General features: G+C 47.5%; 1 protein-coding gene across 2 annotated transcripts in view; it reads left to right on the plus strand.

The window, feature by feature from the left end:
* Nucleotides 1-19,445, plus strand: part of WSCD2 (WSC domain containing 2) — a 133,422-nt gene extending 113,977 nt beyond the window's left edge. For both annotated transcript variants that reach the window (XM_007058326.4, XM_037878889.2), the window contains exons 8-9: nucleotides 5,019-5,219; nucleotides 15,920-19,445. In XM_007058326.4, the coding sequence (XP_007058388.2) occupies nucleotides 5,019-5,219; nucleotides 15,920-16,272 (554 nt within the window). In that variant the 3' untranslated portion in view covers nucleotides 16,273-19,445. The remainder of the gene's footprint in view (nucleotides 1-5,018; nucleotides 5,220-15,919) is intronic.
* The last annotated feature ends 3,166 nt before the right edge of the window (nucleotides 19,446-22,611 follow it).

Raw genomic sequence — 22,611 nt, forward strand, 5'->3', positions numbered from 1 at the left:
GTTCCTACCACAAAACAGGCCATTCCACAAAAGCGCTCCCTCCTCCAAATAAGAATATATCTGCTTTCGAAATGCAGTAAATCCCCTCAGCCTATGTTGGGAGAGGCCAATCTCTCGGTTACAAATTAGACTGCTTCAGCGCAAATGTTATTGCTTAGGGCATGCAGGATGGCTTAACAGAAAAACGTTAGCCTGCCGGTCTGCTGCTGGTTGACTCGCAAAGCATGTTTCTCCTTGGGCGTTATGATTTTGCGGATATCCATCTTTTGTTCCTGTGTGAAATGGAGAAATTAATATTTTTACAGGGAAAGAGCTCTTCCCCCATTCTGCCTCTAAAGCCCCTGGAGGGACAATAGCAACACTGCCCCGATGAGGTAAAAAATGACGGTATGACTTGGCTAGAACTATAAAGAGCTACAGGTGCGCTCAGTGCAGGGAAGGTCTGAAACAGACAGAGGAATAGCTTCTGGGATGAGTGAGGGCAACACAAGGAAGAACAGCTTTCATGCAGTTATGCAATTAGCTATGGAACTTTTTGCCATAAGATATAATTGAGCCAAAGACATCAGTAGGATTCATTGAAGGCGTCGCCATTTATTTTGCTAACAATAGTATCCAAAGTGGAATAATATGGTTATTTGTTACAAAAGAAGACTTGTGGAAGAGTTATAAACCCTCATGCTCCGGGGCATAAGACAACCTCTCATGGGGGTCAGGAAGAAACTTCTCTGTGAAAAGGTTATTTGGTCAGTTCCTTCTGCAGGATTTCTTGCACCTGCCTCTAAAGCAGGCATTGCTGGCCAGTGTGGCTAACAGGATACCAGACTTAATGGACCACTGCCCTGATCTAGTCTGGTAATTTTTATGTTCTCATGAAGCTCCAGAAGAAAATACATAAATTATTATTATTTATTCTTTGTATTACAGTAGTGCTGTAGGCAGGGTTCAGGGCCCCATTGCATGCAGTTCCCAAACTTTCCCCCTGCGTGATCCCATTTTCAGATGTATTGCCTCCCAGACAGCATGGAGGATGCCATTTTAAAATGGCACCCTGCAGGCCGCGTAATCTCATATGCACCGTATGTACTAGGTCACGCTGTGCTGAGGAGGCCAGTTTGTTCCACAGAATGTGCTACTCTGAAGACACCATTTTGCTCTACAAACACCGACTAGAAAGACCCAGAGAGTTTGCAATCTAGATTAGTGCTCAAGAAATGGTCTTTCAATAGCATTCAGTCTTGTGATAAGAGGAATAATGATGATCAGATTTTATATTTATTTTCAATACCTTTATTTATAGATTCCATTTTCTTTTCTTTTCTTTTTTTAACAAAATCTCAGAAAAAATCTCTCTTCCTAATGCTGTCCATACCAGAGCTGGCCTTGCAGTGCAAATGGTTATCATAGATAGTCATTTGAATACATACGTGAAATTTGATTTCGTTGTGTTTGCCACTGGAACTGGGTGAATAATTTTAAGAACTTTTTTGTTGATGAGTAAAATAGTCAATGAATAAATTATTCCTTGAGTATGTGCGCAAATGGCTCACCATTGGAAATGTTGGTCAAACCTTCAGGATTCTTTCATGTCCATGGAGATATCTGAAAGACTCACACCTAGTAAACTGCATGGCACTCAGTTTATGTGCTTCTGAAGGATGCCCGACTAAGCTGACCATGTGGGGAATTGAACCTGTGACTCCAGGGGCTCTAGGCTTATGCCCAGAACTGGTCACTCCTAGGATTAGAAGAGACCATGTTTCCCTGGTAAGCTTTACCTTACCAGTCCTTGCTCAGATCAAGTCCATGAGAAGTCTATTTCAAATGCATTCCAAGATTCTCTACGATTTCAGTATCGAAATGCTGAGCTCAGTTTAATTCTATGGAACCCATCTGACATGTCTTTGCAATAGTTGTAGCTGATACAGCATGATAGAGTTTCCAGACACGTTCACTTATATCAACCAATGCCCATCCCCTCGTTCTCCTTTGCACAATGGTTCTTGAGTATGTTCGTTCACTAGAACAATTTATTTAAACGTCTTTATCCCGCTGAGTTTAAAAAAAAAAAACACACACACACACACACACCAAAATCTACACACTAATGATCCAAACCATTTTGTTCTGCTGGCTAAAAATCAAACAGTATTTCATGTTTATTCTGGGCTTTCTACTCATCTGACTGGGCTAGAATGTATCCAGGCAACTCGTAGATTAGCAACCATGTAGCTATGTTGTACAGCATAACAGAGGAAAGCAAATTACACATCCCTAATTGATGTAATACGTCTACTTACACCCTCTGGCTCCCCCTGGCTTGACTCATGTGTTGACATGTTTTTTTTTTCTGTTTATTTAGACATGGTGTGTGTATTTTTCATACAGCTAGGCCTGCGGGTCATGGAGACGAGGCTATTCGGCAGGTTGAGTGCAAGCTGGTTGGCTGCTCAGTTGGATTTGCAGCTGGTGAACTAAGAAAGTGAGGCCACAGCCCTGTGTGCTCAGCAGCAAAATAAGTAGAATTCAGAGCAGCTGGGAGAGGGAAACCTGTGTCTTCCCAAAATGAGTTTGCAGGTAGTTTTTGCTATTGTTATCTTAGCCCTAGGAGATGGCACAGGATGCAAAGCAAAGTGATTTTGGCAACCACACATTGGGCCGTTGCCTCTCCTCCACAGGAACCCCCAAGCACTCCTGGCGCCCGGCCTGCCCTACCCAGGCTGTAGTTAGCGCCAATTCTGCTGTGGACACCTGGCCAGCAGGAAGTGGACTGACTCCACTGACTCTCCTCCCAAAGGCAGTATAATGACTTTTAATCACTCAGCCAGGACCAGGCTCACAACCTGGAGGCGGGGAGCCTATTCCCAATGCCCAGAGACATCCGCTCCCTGCAAGTTTGTTTAAGACAAATTATTCCTTGTAGGAGCTCTGCTGAGTCACCTTGGATCAGGGACAGAGGCCAGGTGTTGGGTGAAAGCCCCAGCCAGACATTGTACGGGCCGTGGCTGGTGGAGAGAACCAGCACAATGCTGAGGCTGGTGCAGAGAACCAGCGCAATGCTTTTACACCACTTAACGCCCCCAAACTGGGCTAAAGGAAGCGGTGCAGGAGCCTCCTGTTGGCCTGCTGCACAGGGATGGAAATCAGCGCTGGACTCCCCAGGGGTCGGGTCACGATGGCCACCTCTAGGCTTGGCCAAACATGAGTTCAACCCGTCGGCCTGTGAGCCTGCCTTTCCTCTCCTCAGCGTCCAGGGCTGAGATCTTCAGTCAGAGATATGGGGGGGATTATTACAAATCCCGCACTGCCCCGGCTGAACATGAGTGGTGCCTCATTGGCTGTGCACAGGGGACATGGCTGAGCTGGATTGTTGCTATATATAAACAAACCGCTTTAAAAGTCGGACGAGTGAAACCAATTTACAGACAACAGCAAAGGCCGGTGGCATTAATGGGCACTCTGAGCGCTCCCATAACAGGCTGTCAAGTGTCATTTCTCACTTTACGAGCCGCCACCACTGAGTTGAGTGCAAACACCAGAGCCAGGAAGGTTATACTTTAAAAGAAGTGCTCTTGACCCTCAGGTTCAGACCAGGGCTCAGGTATGTTGGTTAATGCTGTAAATAGCCCATGAAGACTCATGAATGCCAATGTGTTTGCCACTGAGGCCTCAAGGAAAGCTGAGATTTGGGAAATCAGTCTGTTTGCAGACTGCTCTGCTGACAAGTGGTGAAATTCACTGCACCAGCACAAAGCCAGAGGCACCGGAGAATCCTAGGCACTGAACCACCTGTTGCGTACTGGTGCACAGGATTCAAAAACCTGGCTAAGTATCGCTGTCCTCCTTTTATACATGAGGAATCTGAGAGGAAGTTATTTGCCTGAGTAGCCATGTGAGTCAGTGAATGAGCCAAGAAAAGAACCCAGGAATCCAGACTTGGAGCCCTGTTGGGGACATGAAATCCAGACACACCCCGTCCTTGTGGACTGGAGTGGGGGAGGCTCCCAAAGTGCTGTTTTCCAGGGAGCCCTGGGAATGATGGGGCTTTCGGTGCCCCTTCTTTAGACATGGCAGTGACCAGTGAGGAGGCTCCAGATCTCGCTGAGAGTCGCTGCAGTTGTGGTGTGCGTGGTTTAGTCCCAGGCGAGGCGAATTAGGGGGGCAGTTCACCACCTCAGCTGGCCCTTTGCCTAGCATGCCTCCAACAACTGGCCTCGGCTAATCCAGACATGAGCAGCATGTTCCCTCGAAGTCCCTGGGAATGCCCTGAGAACACGGCCACTGCCACCCCGTGCTTTCACGTCAGCAAGCTGTGGGACCCCGGCACTCACAGGCTGAGATCGACGCAGTGTGGCGGAGCTGGGGACAGCCTCTGCCTTCCAACACACCACGGTACCGCCATCGCTGCTGTCCTTGGAGACGCTTGGCACTTCTACAGCACCTGCCTCATGGGGATCTCCAAGGGCTTTGCAAGCATTGATAAACTAAATCTCACAGCGCCTTCTGTCTTCCACTAAAGTACAGGCATCATCATCCCATTTCACAGATGGGAGAGGCTCAGGCATGGAGAGAGAGGTCACCCAATTTGCCCAGCTCTAGAGAATCCACTGGAGTTACTCTTGATCTACATTGCTACAAGAGCTCAATCTGGCCCAAAGTGATTTAGCCAACCCAGGATTCCTGACTCCCCATCCCCTTCTGTAACCATTAGGCCCCACTCTCTGACAGTTGTCACTAGGACTGAAGCTGAGGTTGCATGCTGACCCACCAGATCATTGCACTGGGTAACCAGGCTCTGTGCTAAGTAAAACATGAATTGCTCAGAATCCAAGCAAATACATTATTTCCGTCTGGAAAGAGGATGCAAATATATTTTAAATTGCCAGCTGCTTTCATCCAAATATATCTTGCAATCTGATTTCTCCCTGCTTGCTGTTTTCTTTTCTTTGGTCTATTTTTTTTTAATTATTATTTTTGCATTTACTTATTCTCTGGTGTCTGTTTATTTTTCTGGAAAGGGTTCAAAGGTGAAAGGGATCACTGGCGAAGTGGAAGGACAATCTGCATCAAAACCCACGAAAGTGGCCAGAAAGAAATCGAGGCCTTTGATTCAGCCATACTGCTCATCCGGAACCCATACAAAGCCTTGATGGCTGAATTCAATCGGAAGTATGGCGGTCACATTGGATTCGCGTCTCACGCGCATTGGAAAGGCAAAGGTATGCAAGTTACCGTGATACTTTTTGCACCGGTGTCACTTGCTGGTTTGGGTTGGAGGGAAAACACCCACCCATTCAGAACACATCTCAGTGTTTTGTGTCAGCATTTTCAAAATGAAATGTGTTGATTGTTTGGATTGAAATGACTTTTTGTTCCGAAATGTCCTTCAAACGTGCACCGGAACTTGTATGCAGTCTAGGCTGGCTGAGTTGTGCATGCCACTGCCCTCTACCCGTATGAAGAAAGACTGAGGCTACCATACCCAGCGCTCCTTTGGCAGGTGTTTTTCAGAGCTGTGCTACAGTACAGTGGACAGTTGTAACACCTGCATACAGTACACGAGGGCAGAGGCTATTACAGGGCTGCAAGGGAACTAATGAATCATCCTTCTCATAGCCAGCAGCCTCATGTATAATAATAGTATTTGCCCTTACTTAGTACAGCGGCATAATCGCCCCCCTTTTACAGATTTCTATACAGACCACTGAGGTGACCAGTCCACAGCAGGTGGTCAGCCTGTGACCGACCTGGGACTAGAATCCAGGAGTAAAGTGGAATTTTTTAGACAAAACTTTTTTTCAGTTAAAAATGCAGATTTGGGGACACCAAAACGCTTTCTGTATTTGTGTTGGTTTCAGACTGGTTTGGGCTGAGGAAAAGAAAACCAATATTCAAAAAGTCTTAAGATTTTGTTTCAACATTTTCAAAATGAAATGCTTTGACTTTTTTGGATTGAAATGACTTCTTGTTCTGAAATTTCCATCAAATTTCTTTTAATGCATTCAGGCACATTTTAAAATAACGCTTGAATGACGCAGTAATGAAACATTTCACTTCCGGATTTCATTTGACCCACAATGATTTCTCTCTCTCTCTCTCTCTCCTTCTCTCTCTTTTTTTTTTTTTAACTTTTTGATTCACTGAAAATTTCAAAACCATTTATGTTCGGTTCAATTTTTTTCCTAATTTTTCGGAATTACCAGCAAACTGAAAAATCCACTATTCTCACAGCTCTCTCTCTCTCTCTCTCCCAGAGTTCTGATTTCCATTCCATAGCTTTTACCACTAGATCAGAGGCCTTGTGCTCATACTTTGCACAGAGGGGCATTTCACCAAGAGAGCAAACTCATAAGGGGACTAGATATGGAGAAAGGAAATTCAGCCTTTAATCTGGGCAAACATTCAAGGAAAAGATGTTTTTCCCAGCTTTGGTGCACAGAGTTTGGTTGGTATGGCTGGTAGAGGCAGACAGAGAGGATGCTGGGATTGATTGTCCCTATCTTCTTTTAACTCACGGTACAATAAAGATAACCCTCAGGGGCTGCAGCAGGCTTGGAACACACAGCTTTTGCAGCTGATTCTCAAACACCCATCAAAGCCATTTACTCCTCCATTTGGAACATTATCCCTTAAACAGTGGTGTTAGCAGAGGGTGACACCATCACTCCCATTGGACTATTCAATTCAGCCTTCCTATGTGCTGAGCTGAAACAGGAAACCTGTTACTCGGAGAATGCCCCGGCCAGGGCTGCCTTTCCCTGTGGTGTTAAACCAAAACAAGTAGCTCATTAAGGCAAAAGCACCTTCATCCAGGTACCATCCAGTGCTTGTACACAAGCCCAGCCTAACTTCAACACTCTACTAACCCGTGGGACTGAAATGCTTGTAAGAGCCCATTGGGAGGCCTTGCTTTCCCAAATACACTCCGGCATGGCCCTGAATCTCTGCTTGGTAGAATGAAGGAGAAATCCTCCAGGGTTTTCCCCTCTGAAGCCAGAACTGCTCTCAGAAAGGGGCCTGGCCTCCTCGCAGAAATCACTGTTATCAGGATGATGCCATAAAATACCTGGCCATGACATGTGGCTAATTATCCTCTTACGATCTGATGATCTTTCCCTCTGAGTGACTGGACATTCCATGTGGGAGCCCCAGCAGGAGAGAATCCTCCCTGCTAGACAAATCAGTTGCAGCCTTTTAATTCTGCACACCCAGCTGCTCCAGAGAAAGCACCTTTTCCATCCATGCACAGACACATATTGTAGATGCTTGTTAATTATAGCAATTTACAAATTGCTGTTGTGAAATTGACTTCATTGGAAAGAGTTAAAATATTTAGCTTGATTGAACATCTGCTACCCTTAATTCAGAGTTTATTTAAGGGGATCTCTTTTTGCGTTGTTGGTATGTGCCTGGATTTCATTATTGCCACATGCACTGAAATGCTCCCTCTCTCTCGCCTCTTTGCAATGCCACCAATACCAGAGACATGCCCAGAGCAAAACCCAGCTCTGACTGCAAGCCAAACCTGGGGAGAGATTCTGCCTTTTTCGACACAGCTCTGAGCACAGGGTGGTGCGTCAGGGGCACCGTCCCAGGAGGAATTGTTTCCCCATTGGCTCTGGGGCAGTAGCGATTTGCTGTTGACTTAGGCCAGTAACAAATCACAACACCATTTCACACTAGCTCATCTGTGCCCGGGAGGTGGAGGGGGTGGAGCCTTGTCTCCATCTACTCCTCACCCATTTGTGCCACTGGGGAGTAAACGGGGCTTGTGTATCTTGGAAGCAAGGTCTGGGTAGCCCATGCAGGTATGTAAGGGGGGCTTGTGCTCTGCCATACCTCCCCCCCCCCCCCCCCCGCGGGGACATGAACCAAGTCACTATCTAGCCCTCAGTCTGGGGCAGTTCATAGGTTCAGAAGAGACCACATTGATCATCTAGCCTGACCTGCGTGACAGAGGCCATAGAGTGTCCCAGCATTAATGCCTGTTTGAACTGCAGCAGATCTTCTAAAATAACTGCCCATCTTGTGCTCACCTCTGGGGTTACATTTTAGCAGTTTAGGCCCCTCTCTAGGACTGGTGTGAAGGCTGAGGGAATTCAGGCATGACGGCATGCTGAGTCTTTCTTTGGAGTATGTGTCTCCATGCCCTGGTCTCTGTGCTGAGGGTGCTGACAACAGTGCTGTCTGGAACCGCGAGTGGTAGGTTTTTGGATACCCATCCAGGCAGCCCCATCTGCTGCTCTCCTTCAAATGACTGTCAGAGATAGCAGGCTGGATTTTATTTTTAATTATCCAGAGCTACCCCCACTGAAGTCACTGGGGTTCTCTTGGATTTATGTCCACGCAAGTGAGATCAGAATCACACCAAGCAATATGGGATGGCTCCTTCAGAAGGATACAGGACAAAGGCAGTTGTCCATTTCTCTCTCCACTGTTGATGTTTAGGGGACAAAATTCCTGCATAGCCCTGCTCAGTTTGTGTAGCTCAGGGAAGGGCAACTGTCAACAGGTAGCCAGGCAGGCCATTCCCCGATCTGCACCAATGGGGTCGTTTGCAGGTTTCACTATGTACACGTGGGCAGGTTTTCGGGTCCAGTGAGCATGTGCATATTTCCATGCCTCCCCTCACTGTATCCACACTTGAAACCTTTTTCTTTAACATACTGGTCTGGGATAGCCAACTGCTCCAGATATTTCTCTGTGTAAGTTTGTGCCAGTCAGGTAGAGCGCTCAGCATGATTCACTGATTGTCTTAGCAATAATTATACTGCACAGAGAATGTGGAGAGAGGAAGCCTCAGAGAAGCTTATCTGAGGTGTTAGAACAATCAACACACAAAGCTGAGGAGAAGGTGGGAAAAATCTGTCCACAAATACTCTCTCCAACGCAAAAACTAATTTCGATTTGGATTTAAGTCAAAATATACCACCATGTGCTCTAAATAAGACACATATTTGTAACAGTGAGGGTAATTAACTGGTGGAACAACTTGCCAAGGGATGTGGTGGAGTCCCCATCATCACTCGATGTCTTTACATCAAGAACGGATGGCTTTCTAAAGAGTACGCAATGGATCAATGACAAGATGTGGGTCTGAGGCAGGAAATAGAGGGCGAAACCTTTTGCCTGTGTTATGCAGGAAGTCAGACTAGGTGATCGCAGTGGTCCCTTCTGGCCTGGAAATCTGTGAATCTATAGAACTGCAAACCTTTCAAGTTCACTTTCCATGAAAGTTCAAGCACTTCATCTTTACCAGCATGAATACTCATGAAGAGCAACATTTCCTACTGGACTGTCCTGTTTGTGGAATTTTGGGACAAGCACTGTGTCGCTTAGTTACCTGACTCATCCCATCAGAGGACAAAACCAGAATTCATAGAATAGTCAACACACTGCAAACCAGATGCACTATATCCCTCTGCAGAGCGGGCAGCACACAGTGCCTCAGCATTACTTAAGCCCTTGTTTGAGGGCTGAAGTGGACAATAAGTGGCCTCTGCCCAGGGGTGAATTTTACCCATTCTGAATATTTGCAGTAAACTCTTAACAAATAACCTGAAGAGCAAAAATTATTCTCTGCAGAAATTCACCGATAAATCTGAATAGAGAATCAATTTAACAATGGTGCAAACCGAAAAGAAGGTAACATTTGTCATAGGAATTATCTATTGGAAATCATTCACTCAGCTCTGCCCGTTCCTGGATACCTGTCCCAAAGCATTCCCCATTCAATGGGGGATTTGCAAGGCAGTCACACTGCTGATTCCAAGTGCCAGAGTACCAGTGAGTCCAGTAAAAATGGGAAAATATGTCTTAGTGCCAAGCAGGTTTAGAAACACAGGACCTAATATTACAGAGTTATGGTTCTGTCAATAACTATGAAACAGTGCAGTGAAGAAAGGCTGCTTTCATTGCAATTGGCATCCATGTGTGTTCTATTAATCTCTGCTCAGGATTGCTGCAGTGGAAAGGAGAGAGGCAGAGAGGGAATTGGAGTCGAGGCACTAGCGCAGATTTTTCTTTTTTACTACATGTGATTGTTTCCCCGAAGGGTTGAAGGGGAAAGGCTGGAGAGAAATATACCAGCTAGTTCTCCAAACTATTCTAACTGCAGAATCAGCCAAGGTCAGCTGTAGGCATGTTTGGGGCCCTGCGGTTTTCTGGTCCAGTTCTCACTTGGCAGCTCACATTCCAGCCCAGTCTCCCTCTCCAGCAACGGAATGAGAGTGGTGAAAAACTTGCCCCCATTTCCTGATCTCCTGCTTGGTACCATTAGGTCCCCATAAATTATACGGCTGACCACTCAGGAGGGGGCTGCGGGCTGGGGCAGAGGTGCAGGGGGGTGAGGGCTCTGGCTGGGGGTGCAGACTCTGGGGTAGGGCTGGGGATGAGGGGTTTGGGGTGTAGGAGGGTGCTCCAGGCTGGGACTGAGGGGTGCAGAGGATGGGAGGGGGATCAGGGCTGGGGAAGGGGGTTGGGTCACGGGGGGGATTCAGGGGTGCAGGCTCCAGGCGGCTCTTACCTCAAGCAGCTCCTGGAAGCAGTGGCATGTCCCCACTCCGGCTCCTGCCCGCCACTCTGTGTAACCACTAAAGCACAAGCCTCTACCACGTGAAAGGAATAATTCCATATGTTGGTAGCAGTGGTAGGGCTGTTATCCTGAATGGGAACCAGCTCCTTGAGGATAACAACCTTTGAACCTTGGTGCAAGTACCTGCCTTGCAATAGACTAATAACAATAATACCTTGTTCCTATCTAGCACTTTTCATCCATAGATCTTAAAGTGCATTACAAGGGAAGGTCAATCCGATTATCCCCATTCTAGGGATGGGAAAACTGAGGCATAGAGAGGAGAAGTGACTTGCCATCAGGCCAATGGCAGAAGCAAGACTAGAACCCAGGGCTCGTGGGTCCTAGTCCACTATCCACTGGGCAACACTGCCTATGTGACCATGGGCAACTCACTTAGCCTGTCTGTGCCTCAGGTCCCCCTCTGTGCAATGGGGAAAACAGCATGGCTCTGCCTCACTGGGGTCTTGTGCAACAAAAACAGTAACGACTGTGAGGCACTCAGATACTGCAGTGAAGGGGGCCAGATAAGTCCCTAAGATGAAAGGTGGAGGAAGACACCGCTCACCCTTCTAAGAGGCCTCTTGTCTGGAATGCTCCAGAGCCATAGATTAAAACAAAAGGGTGAGCCAGCATTTCGTTACTTCCCCGTAAATCCCGAAGAACGGGGAGTCCCTTATCGACACAGCCTCCTGTGCGGCACAGACAGCTGTAGCATTGCTCATTCTTCCCACAGCCATGACCTCCGGGCCGAAGGAAGGGGGAGCGACTCTTCATGGGAAGAGAGAGATGATTACATTTTCTTTGCTAGCTTAATCCGTGGCCTTTCCTCAGCCGCGGCTGTCAGTTTGGCCACACGTAGGGCACTGGTTGTTTTTCTTTCCTGACCGAGCTATTGGCCTTTCTCTTGCCACTGAGTTACGGACACCCAACTTATTTCATGTCAGACATGACTTTAATTTTAAGTATAAATTTAAAATGAATTAAAGAGTCCTATGGCCTCTGTTATGCTGGAGGTCAGACTAGCTGATTGCAGTGCTCCTCTCTGGCTTTACAATCTATGAACCTCTCACTCAGCAAGTGACTTCTAGGCCCGTTGAGTCGAACGGGCCAGACTGTGACCTTGGTCACACCACACTGTGGAACTGGAGTGACTCAGCTCACTGCAGTGTCCCAGATCTACACCGGTGTGAGTGGCAGAGGAATCTACATCCACCCGTCTAAGGGGAGCTTATCGCTGTGACTAGGATACCAACCCAACTTTCAAAAATGGAAGTATGGCAGCTCCCTGGCTGAGCAAATGCAGTGGGCATGTAAGGCACTATCAGAATTATCTGAGCAACTGCACGTCAGGGGATGAGATCTTGCTTGGCCTCTCCTGGCTGCTGCTGTTGTTGAATATAGCTGCTGGTCTTTTCTTTCCCTCCTGGTTGCAGCTGGGCTTTTCACCAGCCTGGGCTGAAGGCTCTTTGAAATCAGTATTTTGTTCCGTGACATTAATTTTATGATATCCCTGGAGTGGTTCCAAAGCAAAGTTTTATGTGATATGATTACACAAGGTGAATTGTCCTGTATCTGTTTAATGAAACAGATACCGTCTTTAATGATTCTTTGGGGAATTAAATACAGTTAAGCTATTAATCAGGCATTGGTTCCTCAAGGAGGACAAGAGGAAGGAGCACATACCCAGAGCTTTTATGCATCATAAGATACATGTGTATTACAGTTTCAGCAGAATCACAGCTTATTATTGGTGTTTCATTATCCTTTTTATCACCTGATTTTAATGTGGGGATCAATTAGCAAGAGACCTTGGGAATAACGGAAAGATTTTTAGTAAGGCGCGCGTGTAGTCAGCCTAGGGACTAGATGACTAGTTGAGCTCACTGAGGATATTATCAATCACCAGCCAAAGACCTTTGTGGAAGTTTATCGACAGGGCCCATTGTCATTTCTTTCAGAGCCATTTTGCTGAACTACTCCTGGTGCTGAGGATCAGAAAACACCACATTTAGTATCTCTCTCTCTCTCTCTCTCTCTCAAACACACACACACGGGGCCCATTTTTATTTACAGTTGTCCAAGGGAAAGAATTGAAACTATAAAGTCAACCTCAAAACTCCGTGATTAGACAGACTGTTTGCATTCAATTTCAGGAGTGACAGGTGATAATAGCCACTTTGATTAAACCCAGAGAGCCCAAGTGGCCTGAAGAAATGCAGAGTCGAGGCTGATTAAATGCCTGGAGGGGAGGAGGCGTGGGGAACTTGAAGTGGTTGCCACTGACAGTAGAAGTGAAAAGAAGGCAAGCATTACCTTGCCTCAGTAGCTGAGATTTCCAGCTCACATGACATTGTTGTCATGGAAATCATACCAGTTCTGTGTTCAGAAAGTGAGTCAGCCCCATTGACTTTAGAAGCAAGCAGCATCTCAGCAGAGTCGAGGGAAGCTACAAGGGGAAAAGATGCTGGGCTACAGAAGAGAAGTGTCAGACTTAAAGCCAGTTTTAGGAGATGTTGGTAAAGATCAATCTGGCAAGGTCAGCAAGGTCAGCAAGGTCATGTGATTCATATAGAAAAGGAGTACTTGTGGCATACAGTATGCATCCGATGCAGTGAGCTGTAGCTCACGAAAGCTTATGCTCAAATAAATTGGTTAGTCTCTAAGGTGCCACAAGTCCTCCTTTTCTTTTTGCGAATACAGACTAACACAGCTGTTACTCTGAAACCTGTCGTGATGCATATGACATGCATGAAGTTTGCGTGCTGTATGGAAAGACTCCTCCTCAGCAGATGTGCTGCAGAGAGTGACTCATGACTGGAAAAACACGAGGCCATTAACAGCAAGAAAACACCATTTGAACAGGGTAGGAATGTGGGATCAGTTTAGTTCTGTAAGGAGGGCCGTTAAGTTTAGAAACATGACAGTTCACAGCTGTCAGAGACATGAACAAAAAAGCACCCCCGCACTTGTTAAAAATACTGCAGCTCTTACAGTAGTAAAAATCACACCGAATTATAGAAATGTGGGGCTGGAAGGGACCTGGAGAGTCATCAAATCCAGCCACCTGCACTGAGGCAGGACCGAATAAACCTCGACTATCCCTGACAGGTGTTTGTTCAACCTGTTCTTAAACACCTCCTATAATAGGGATTCTACAGCCTCCCTTGGAAGCTTATTCCAGAGTTTAACCACCCTTATAGTTAGAAAGTTTTCCCAAATATCTATCCTAAATCTCCCTTGCTGCAGATTTAGCCCATTACTACTTGTCCTACCTTCAGTGGACATGGAGAACAATTGATCACCCTCCTCTTTATAACAGCCCTTAACGCATTTGAAGACTGTTCTCAGGTTCCCCCACCCCCCACCTCAGTCTTCTTTTCTCAAGACTCAACATGCCCGATTTGTTTAACCGTCCCTCGCAGTCAGGGTTTCTAAACCTTTGATCATTTTTGTTGCTGTCCTCTGGACTCCCTCCAGTTTGTCCACATCTTTCCTAAAGTGTGGTGCCCAGAATTGGACAGAGAACTCCAGCTGAGGCCTCACCAGTGCTGAGCTAAGTTCCCCCACACATCACCTCCATATTGGTGCACATAACAAAATTAATTCCACACATGGAGGTAAAAAATTAGAGGGAATACTGGTGCTGAGTAGAGCAGGACAATTACCTCCTGTGTCTTACATATGATACCCCTGTTAATGCATCCCAGAATGACATTAGCCTTTTTCACAACTGCGTCGCACTGTGATCCGCTATAACCCCCAGATCCTTTTCAGCGGTACCACCACCTAGCCAGTTATTCCCCAATTTGTAGCTCTGCATTTGATTTTTCCTTCCTAAGTGAAGCACTTTGCACTTATCTTCATAGAATTTCATCTTATTGATTTCAAATCAATTCTCCAATTTATCAAGGTCATTTTAAATTTGAATCCTGCCCTCCACGGTGCTTTCAACCCACCCTCCCCTTCCAACTTGGTGTCATCTGCAAATTTTATATCACCATCATTGTCATAATGTGCACACTTCTCCTGCCTGTTGTTGGAAGATCTCACTGTATTTTACAGTGGGGCCAGATACAGAGGATTTTCAAACTGGATAAGGATTTGGATGCCCGATTGCAATTCAAATGAATGGGAATTGAGTGTGGAAATCTCAGCCATAGCACGGATCAGATTTTTGCCCCACATTGGAGCGTTCATTAATTATGCCCTGTTACACCCCAGTGAGCTAGGCAAGTATAACCAGTATAATTCATATCCCCTTTTTACAGAATGGGCTATGAGACACAGAGAAGGCAGGTCACTGGCCAAGCTTACACAGTGAGCAAGCCATACCATGGCGTCACCGCTGGTCTCACTTTAAGGCTCAAAGGGAGGTATCAGCTGCACAAAGCTGACATTTCAGGGAGTCTGTCCCCATGTACAGGGGGGCTTCAGCATGTCCTTCCGGGAAAATGAAAGGAACACAAACCGACTGCAGGAAGGGAGAAAACAAGCCAGATTATTTGATACCTCCATTTCCTGTCCGATCCTTTCTCACTTGTCCCTCCTCCTTACTCTTATTGGGGAAGAGACACCGACGCATATCAGACAGGGCTGGGGGAAACTAAGACCATATGTCCCTTCTTCAGCCTGAGTCAGGGTCAAGAACACAGTCTAGTCCATAACACCGTGTTGATATGTTTATAGAGTCTCCAGCCTTCCAGATATTTCTGCCCCATCCCCCTGGCATAAGCGTTAGCCCCCTCCAATTCTTTCCCCCCACTGCTGGCTCCAGGACCTCCTCCTCAGTGTCCCCAGGATTGGAACAGGCTCCCAGACCCAGTCAACACGAGTGCCACTGCTTCCCCCCTCTCCTTCATGCCACTCCTAAAGACCTCACCCTGTAATGAAGTCCTGATGTCGTAGCTCCCACCTACATTAATTGCACCCTTCCTGTTTGTACCCTTAGACCAAGTCTTGCATGCCTTCCTTGCCTGAGAGCTGAGCTGGATTGACCCATCACTGGGCCCTAGGCAACCATAGGGGTCACAGAGCCACTCAGGTTTGGGTCTCCTCCCCCCAAATTTAGGGCATAGGCACCTGCTTAGTTCACCTTTGCATCAGTCCAGCCCTGCTTGAGAGGTCTCTTTGACGTCCAACAGACCAGGATTTGACCTTTGCTTTGTAATCCCATACGAGGTCTTTGTTCTGATAGGGGAATTGTTACTCTTGCAAAGTGCCACCATAATATTAATAATATTACTCATAGATAGATTGGTAAACAAGAGACCTACATAGTGTCTAGTGCCTTCACACATGCTGTGACTGATACTGTTGTTAATGGATTTCCTTTGCTTCTCGCAGAATGGCCAGAATTCGTTAAGAATTACGCCCCGTGGTGGGCCACTCACACCCTGGACTGGTTGAAGTATGGCAAAAACGTCCTTGTGGTGCACTTTGAGGACCTGAAGCGAGATCTCTTTGTCCAACTGAAGAGGATGGTGAGCCTCCTGGGCACCAGGGTGTTTGAGGACAGACTCTTGTGTGTCGAGGGCCAGAAAGATGGAAACTTTAAGCGCTCCGGGCTGAGGAAACTGGAATATGACCCCTACACGCCCGAGATGAGAAAAACGATCAGCACTTACATTAAAACCGTGGACATGGCTCTGAAACTCAGAAACCTCACAGGGGTCCCAGATGACTATTCTCCGAGATGATGAAGATGAGGCTTGGGGGAACGGACTCTAACCGGAACAGAAAGGCTTGGTTTTCCCAGCCAGTACCTAGTTCCACCCAGTGGGTGGCTTTCTTTGAATTATCCACCTGCTGCTATTAGCTGTTAATGAATTCCCTGCATGAGAAAAAAGAATGGTTACCCGTCATCGCTGAGAAGATGCCTTGGCAAACACATCGACGAGCCTAAATTCTTTGGGGATCGTGCTGTTGTGAATTGGCGTTTGCGACCTGAAGAGCTTCACCTCTGCTGTCTTTACTGTTTTCTCTCTCCTGTAGCGCGGGGTGCATTTTCCGTTCTCTGTCAGACTTTACAAAGTGGCGAACAATGCTCAGAAATGGCGGGAAGGAGGAGCAGCCTCCGGTTTCCAGTCTGAAACGGGGCTGAACAGAGACACGGCATTTAAAATTTCATCTGATGTTATTTACGGTGATCCATTCGTTCCTAATAACTTACTTCTTTATTTATAACCTTCCTTGGAGTTTGGGGGTAATGCTAATGCTGGAGATTAACAGTAAAACTCACCGTGCATTTCCCGGGCCTAATTCAGCTCACAGGCCCTGATCCAGCAAGGTGCTTTCGCACATAGTTAGCTGTATGCACGGCTTCTCAACCTGGGGGGCAGGACCACCTTGATTTTCTTAGATCACTCAGTAGGAGGGAAGTCCTGACTGAATAGGATGGGCATCGGGGTGGAAAGGAGTATGGAAGAAGCTGAGAACCACTGATTTCAGGCACCTGCTTAGCTGTAAACACAGGAACAGTCCCACTGGGCCTATTCCACTACTCTCATGCTCAAAGTTAAGCATGTGCCTAAGCGCTTTGCTGGATGAGGGCCGTGGTTACATGAGTCTAAATCTGAGGAATGACACTGGAGTTACACTGGCTTAAACAAGAGCAAACGTGCCCCATCCCCCACCCACATCCCAGCTGTTTTGTCCTTCCCACCTCCTCCTGCCTAAGGCCTAGCTGATGCTGATCATCTCTCCCATCACTGGCTTTGGCAGCAGATGCGGCCGGGCCTGGACAGGCTCCTGCGGTGGCTGTTGACATTCTTGTCACAGAATCCCAGACAGGGCCATTATCTTTAGACAAATATTTGCTGCTTCGTCGGTGCAAGGGCACCACAAGCCGCTTCCATTTGCCCTCCTCGCAGACGCCAGCTCTCTCCTCTGGCAAGCCAAGGTCTCCCTCAAGCGCTCACAGCTGACCCATCCCCTGGTGCTGACAATCACCCATGGGCGGGGAAGTAGTTGCAGGGCCGCTTAGCACTGAAGCTGTCAGGCTGATTAGATCCCCCTGCATGCTCATTTGACATTCATTACCACTGAAAATTAGAACAGAAAGAAGGAGAGGAAAAAATGATTCTCAAGAAGGAGAGATGGAGGGCTTGGTCCTCCATCCCTGCCCTCCACAGCGCGTAAGCCGTAAAGCAGGGGTAACGTCACTGTCCTTTGGAGGATTACAAATGAGCGAATGGTTTGGGGGCTGGGCACCGAGTGCTGGAGAGCTGTTGAATTTGGATCTGAGCCTCATGTCAACCAGAGTCTGGGGTCCCCAGATTTGAGGTTCCAGTTCAGAGTGTCCAAGCTGTGAAGTCTGGATTTTGATGTGAATCCAAACTCCCTCAAAATTCAAGGGGGAGGGACGGTTCAGGCCCCAGTGTCCGGATTGGACCGATCTACGCTAATCATGCATCAGGTACCCATTTGGCTTGGATTCCACAGTACAGCAACAGCAGACAGGATGCGGCCTTTAGTTAGCTGAATTGTAATTGAAAATCTTGCAGCTGAATAGCTCGTACTCTAGATGTTCACCGCCTTTTAAAAAGCCCTTCATCTCTGGAGAGGCAACAAGGAGCCTTTTGGAGTCAACAGGATAAGAGCAGCCATTCTTACTCAGCCTGCTTGACTCTCCTTCTCTCCCGCTCCTCCCAAAGCCTGCTGCTCTGCCGAGAAGGCTTGAGCACCCACCTCGGAAATGAGTTCGCTGTCGCTCCTCTAACCTGAAATTTGTTCTGCAACAAGGATGTTGCTCCGTTTTCCATCAGCCGTTACCATGCCTTGTGCACAAGAGAACGAGGAGAGGGATGGAGGGTTTTAGGGAGGAAATCCCGAGGCTGAGCTGTTTAGATGGCTAAAATCAGGAGCAAATTACTCCAGCTGGAAACAATTCAGGACCACTCCCTGCAACCCGCCCCCACACCCACTCAGACACTAACCCATGGCCACACCAAGAGGGGGCTGTGAGAGACACTCTGTCGCCTCTGAGTTCTTGCTGCGGAAAAAAAGGAGTCAAAAACCAAAGGATTTGTGTGTGTGTATTTCAGTAAGGTATCATTTTGCAAAGCCGAAGTTCCTAGGAGCTGTGTGTGGTCCTGCAGCAAATTCCAAACCACCGGTTCATTCCCGGATCAATGCTTCACTGCAGTCCAGTTCCCCCACCCTGCCAACATAATCTGCGAGACCCCTTTGGATTAGATGCAAAAGCCATATATTGTACTCTGCCTTTTTCTATAGTTAGTTACTTGACAGTTGGCTTTTAATTCTTGATCTTGATAGAAATCAGTGCACAGTTCTCTATATATCTCTATATTCCAGGAAAGCAAAGCAAACTACATTGAGAAGAGAAAAAATTTAAATAAATATATTTTTTTAATGTGTCTGAGGAAAAGACATAGCCAAATGGAAAATGACAGCAACATCAGGGCTGCGGGGTTTGCTTTCATTGGGTTTTTTTTTCCCCTTCCTGATTTCTCTTTTCTTTGGCTGTTTAGTCATCTAGGTGCAAGCAGAAGCCTTAGCTTACAAACCAGGTCTCATCTCTGAATGTATTTTGTAAGGAGTAACTACAGAGTTTTTAACTCTTTCTTTAGCCAATCATTTGAGGTTTTCTAGGAGATCGGACGCCTGTGTCCTGATAGAGAAAAGCAATCTGGTTTCCTTTTTCTTTGTATGTGGCAGTCCCGGGGCTGCCAAACTCTGTCAGAGCAATCCTCAGGTTAACGCCTATTAAACGAGAGTTTTGTTGATATTCCTCAGTGTGCTGGCATGTGTTTTGCAGAGCAGCTCCACACACACACACACACACACACACACACACACGAGCCCGGGACACAGAGATGTCACCCACAGAGACAGCTCAAAGGCAACTGTCAGACAAGGACGATATTGCCCCCAAAACGGGCTAGGTGCTTCACAGAGCAAATCCTCCAACGTGACATGGTTTCCTGGCCAAAGAGCTGACAATCTCATCGTTGATGAAAGCAGCAAAGAGGAGGGGATGCAGCAACCGGCGGAAAGCAGGGAGCAACAGGGGATGGAGCAAAGGGCCAGGGTTACAGGCGTGCACTCCCTCGCCTGTACAAACCTGGGAAAATCACAATGTTATTGCTATATTTTATGCCTCTTCTGGGAGACACAAAATAAGTGGTGCTTTAGGAAGGCTCTGAATGAGAAAAAAAGGGAGGGATTGCTCAGGATATTACACGTGTAAGGGGCAAAGGCATGGGACTGGGAGAAGAAATGTCTCCCAAACACACACACACACACACACACACACGCAGGTTAAAAGCCTGCAAAGGCAGGTCCCTTGAGTTTTCCCATGCAGACACAAACCATCTGGTGAAGTTCAAGGATGTGTTACCTCAGTGGGACCCAAACCCAGAATCTCCCCGGTTTCGCCAGCCTTGGGGCAAGCACTTTGCTCCGCGGGTGACGATGCAAAAGGAACAATCCCTCTCTCCCGCGGGAGCGCTCTGCCCCTTGTTATGGATGCAATGTCCTTGGAGAGCCTCATGGGCCAAGTTCAAGATCAGCCGTGCCTAGGGCAGATCAGTTCTGTGCCGCGAGCAGATGCCGCTAAGAACAAACTGCCGGGGCAACGAATTCTAACTGGGGCAGCCAGGAGAAGAAGTGTGAAAGCAAAAGTAACACCTCCCTATATTGCAAAAAGAGAGCGAAAATGCCAGGCTGGCATCTAGAATCGATGCTCTAAAGGAAGCCTGCATGTGTAATTGGAAAAGAGAAAAAAATGACAAGCCGGGGAGCTGACAGCATAGCCCTAAGCCGGCATCCAGAGAAATCTTCTCCAGGGTGACCCGCAGGAAATCGGTAGACAGTAGATCCGTACATAACCACGGAAAGGCAAATGTCGACACCCAACAGTCGACAGAACAAAAATCGCCGAAGGGTGTTCACACTTGCTCCCTCTGTCGGAAGATCATGGCCACACTGGGGACACCATCATCGACAGGGTGAGCAATGCGCCGTGGGCATGTATCCCACAGTGAGCATTGCGGGAAGGCAGAGCTGCGCATCTGGGGAGGATTCCCACCGAGTTCTCCCACAGCCCCCTCAGCTGCCGGGAGCGACATCCCGAGCTGCTCTGGGAGCTCTCCGTGCTGAGGCTTGTCAAAGCAGCGCAGCAGTCCCATCCCTGCAGCCGCAGTCTGCCTGCCGCTGTGCTCCAGTGCAGGGCAGAACAGGAGCCTTCCACATTAACGATTTGCTCTTTGTTCCCCCAAGGGAGCCGCGCGCTCAGCTGTCAGATACTTCCCGCAGCTTGGAAAGGGGAGGGGCGCATGTCTGCAGGGCAGCAGAGATCAAACCGGTGAGCCGAGCGGTCCCGGCAGGCATTGTGGGATACTGGGGGAAGCCACTTCTGTCGACAAAACAAACAGCAGTGTCTACACTGGCTCTTTGTCCACGATAAAGGGAGGGGAAAAGAAAAAAGTCTCTCGGAGGGGTGGACGTTCTTTGTCACCGAAACCGGGCGTTTTTCCCGACAAAAGTCGCATTGTACTGTGTACGCTCTTGCTGTTCTGTCGCCAAAAGGCAGCTTTTGGCGACCAAACTTGGTAGTGTAGGCAAAGCCTGAGTGAAAGGCTAAGCGCTAGTAGTCACTGGATTTCCGGAGCAGCAGGAGTGACTGGTACGCTTGAGACACTACGTGCGATATCAGGATCATTCTAACTCACTGGAAAAATACTGCAAAACAATATTCCAATGCTTCCAGAGTTTGCGCAATCTAGTAACTCACCAGCGTGCTTCTGCTGAAATTGCTGATGTCGTGCAGATCTATGGACAGAGCAGACTCAGCTGCTGGAGAGATCCCATCCAAGCTATTAGTAATACATAAGGCACTATAGTAGGGGGGAAAGCATTATCTAAAAAAGGTCATCCTGCACACAAGTGGACACCAATGTTCCCCACCTCGCCCTCTCCCTAGCAGTCCTGCACACCCATGTTTGTAGATTCCTGTGGCAGATGAGCATCAACGTCATCAAAATTATAACAACTAATTACTTGAGCCTCACAAGCCCCTTGGGCTTGGAGAAGCTCTCAAGAGTTGTGATGAACAGCTCAGCTTCTAGAGTCAACAAATTGCACCAGGAAACTCATGCGAATCAGCTTTCAGGTGACGTTTTTGGTCCTTCTTGCTTCTTGTGAGGCTGAAAAGACCGTAAGAACAGCCTTTCCTTGCATTAGTTTGACACCTTGCACCTCCAAACTCAGATCTGCAACAAAACCCTAATTCAGGTGAGTTTTGCATGATGTCCGATTGCACCAGGAAAGTTCTGCTGAGCTTTAGTCGGTGGATTCACAGATGGGTGCATTATGAGTGTATAAAACTCATTGGCTAGAGAGATAAACCACCCCTTTTTCCTGGCAAAACATGCCTGCTTTTCATTTTTGGCACAAAATATTGTCCTGTTTGTGTCAGCGGTAAGTGCTGAGCAAACGAAGAGTTAAGTAATACAGACTTCAGTGCTGCAGCTCTTTGAACAGGCAGAGACGGGTAGCACAACACATTAGGTCAGTCACAAAGTTCTCTCTGTCCATACTGTACAGCACGACCCTTGTACACTCCCTGTTCCCCCTGACGGCAGCCACCAGAGTTACTGGCCTGCGACCCAGGCCCTCCTGGTACTGGCCCACCCTGTAATAAAATCCTTTCCACTGATGTTCTTGGAAACGGAGTGAAAACCCCAAGACCCAAATACACAGAGCTCCTCACGCTGCACAGTGAAAGCTCCATAGCAAAGCTATTAATGGCCCTACACACGAGCCGGCAGTTTACAATGGGAATCAGACTCGGTGGTGCCTCGAGTGAAACGGAGAAAATTACCAAGCTAATTATTTAATTAGAGCTTGGCGAGAAAGTCAAGCCAGGGTAATGCTTCAGACAGGCCCCAGCGTGACTGGCAGAGGAGTTCACAGGCCTGTGGTCTGTTACCCGGGCCAGGCCTGTGTTGTCCCACATCAGCAATACCTGCAACTCATCCATGCCAAGAGCAAGATTTTCAAGGAACACGCAGCCG

The sequence above is a fragment of the Chelonia mydas genome, chromosome 15, assembly GCF_015237465.2.
Source record: "Chelonia mydas isolate rCheMyd1 chromosome 15, rCheMyd1.pri.v2, whole genome shotgun sequence".
NCBI lineage: Eukaryota > Metazoa > Chordata > Testudines > Cheloniidae > Chelonia > Chelonia mydas.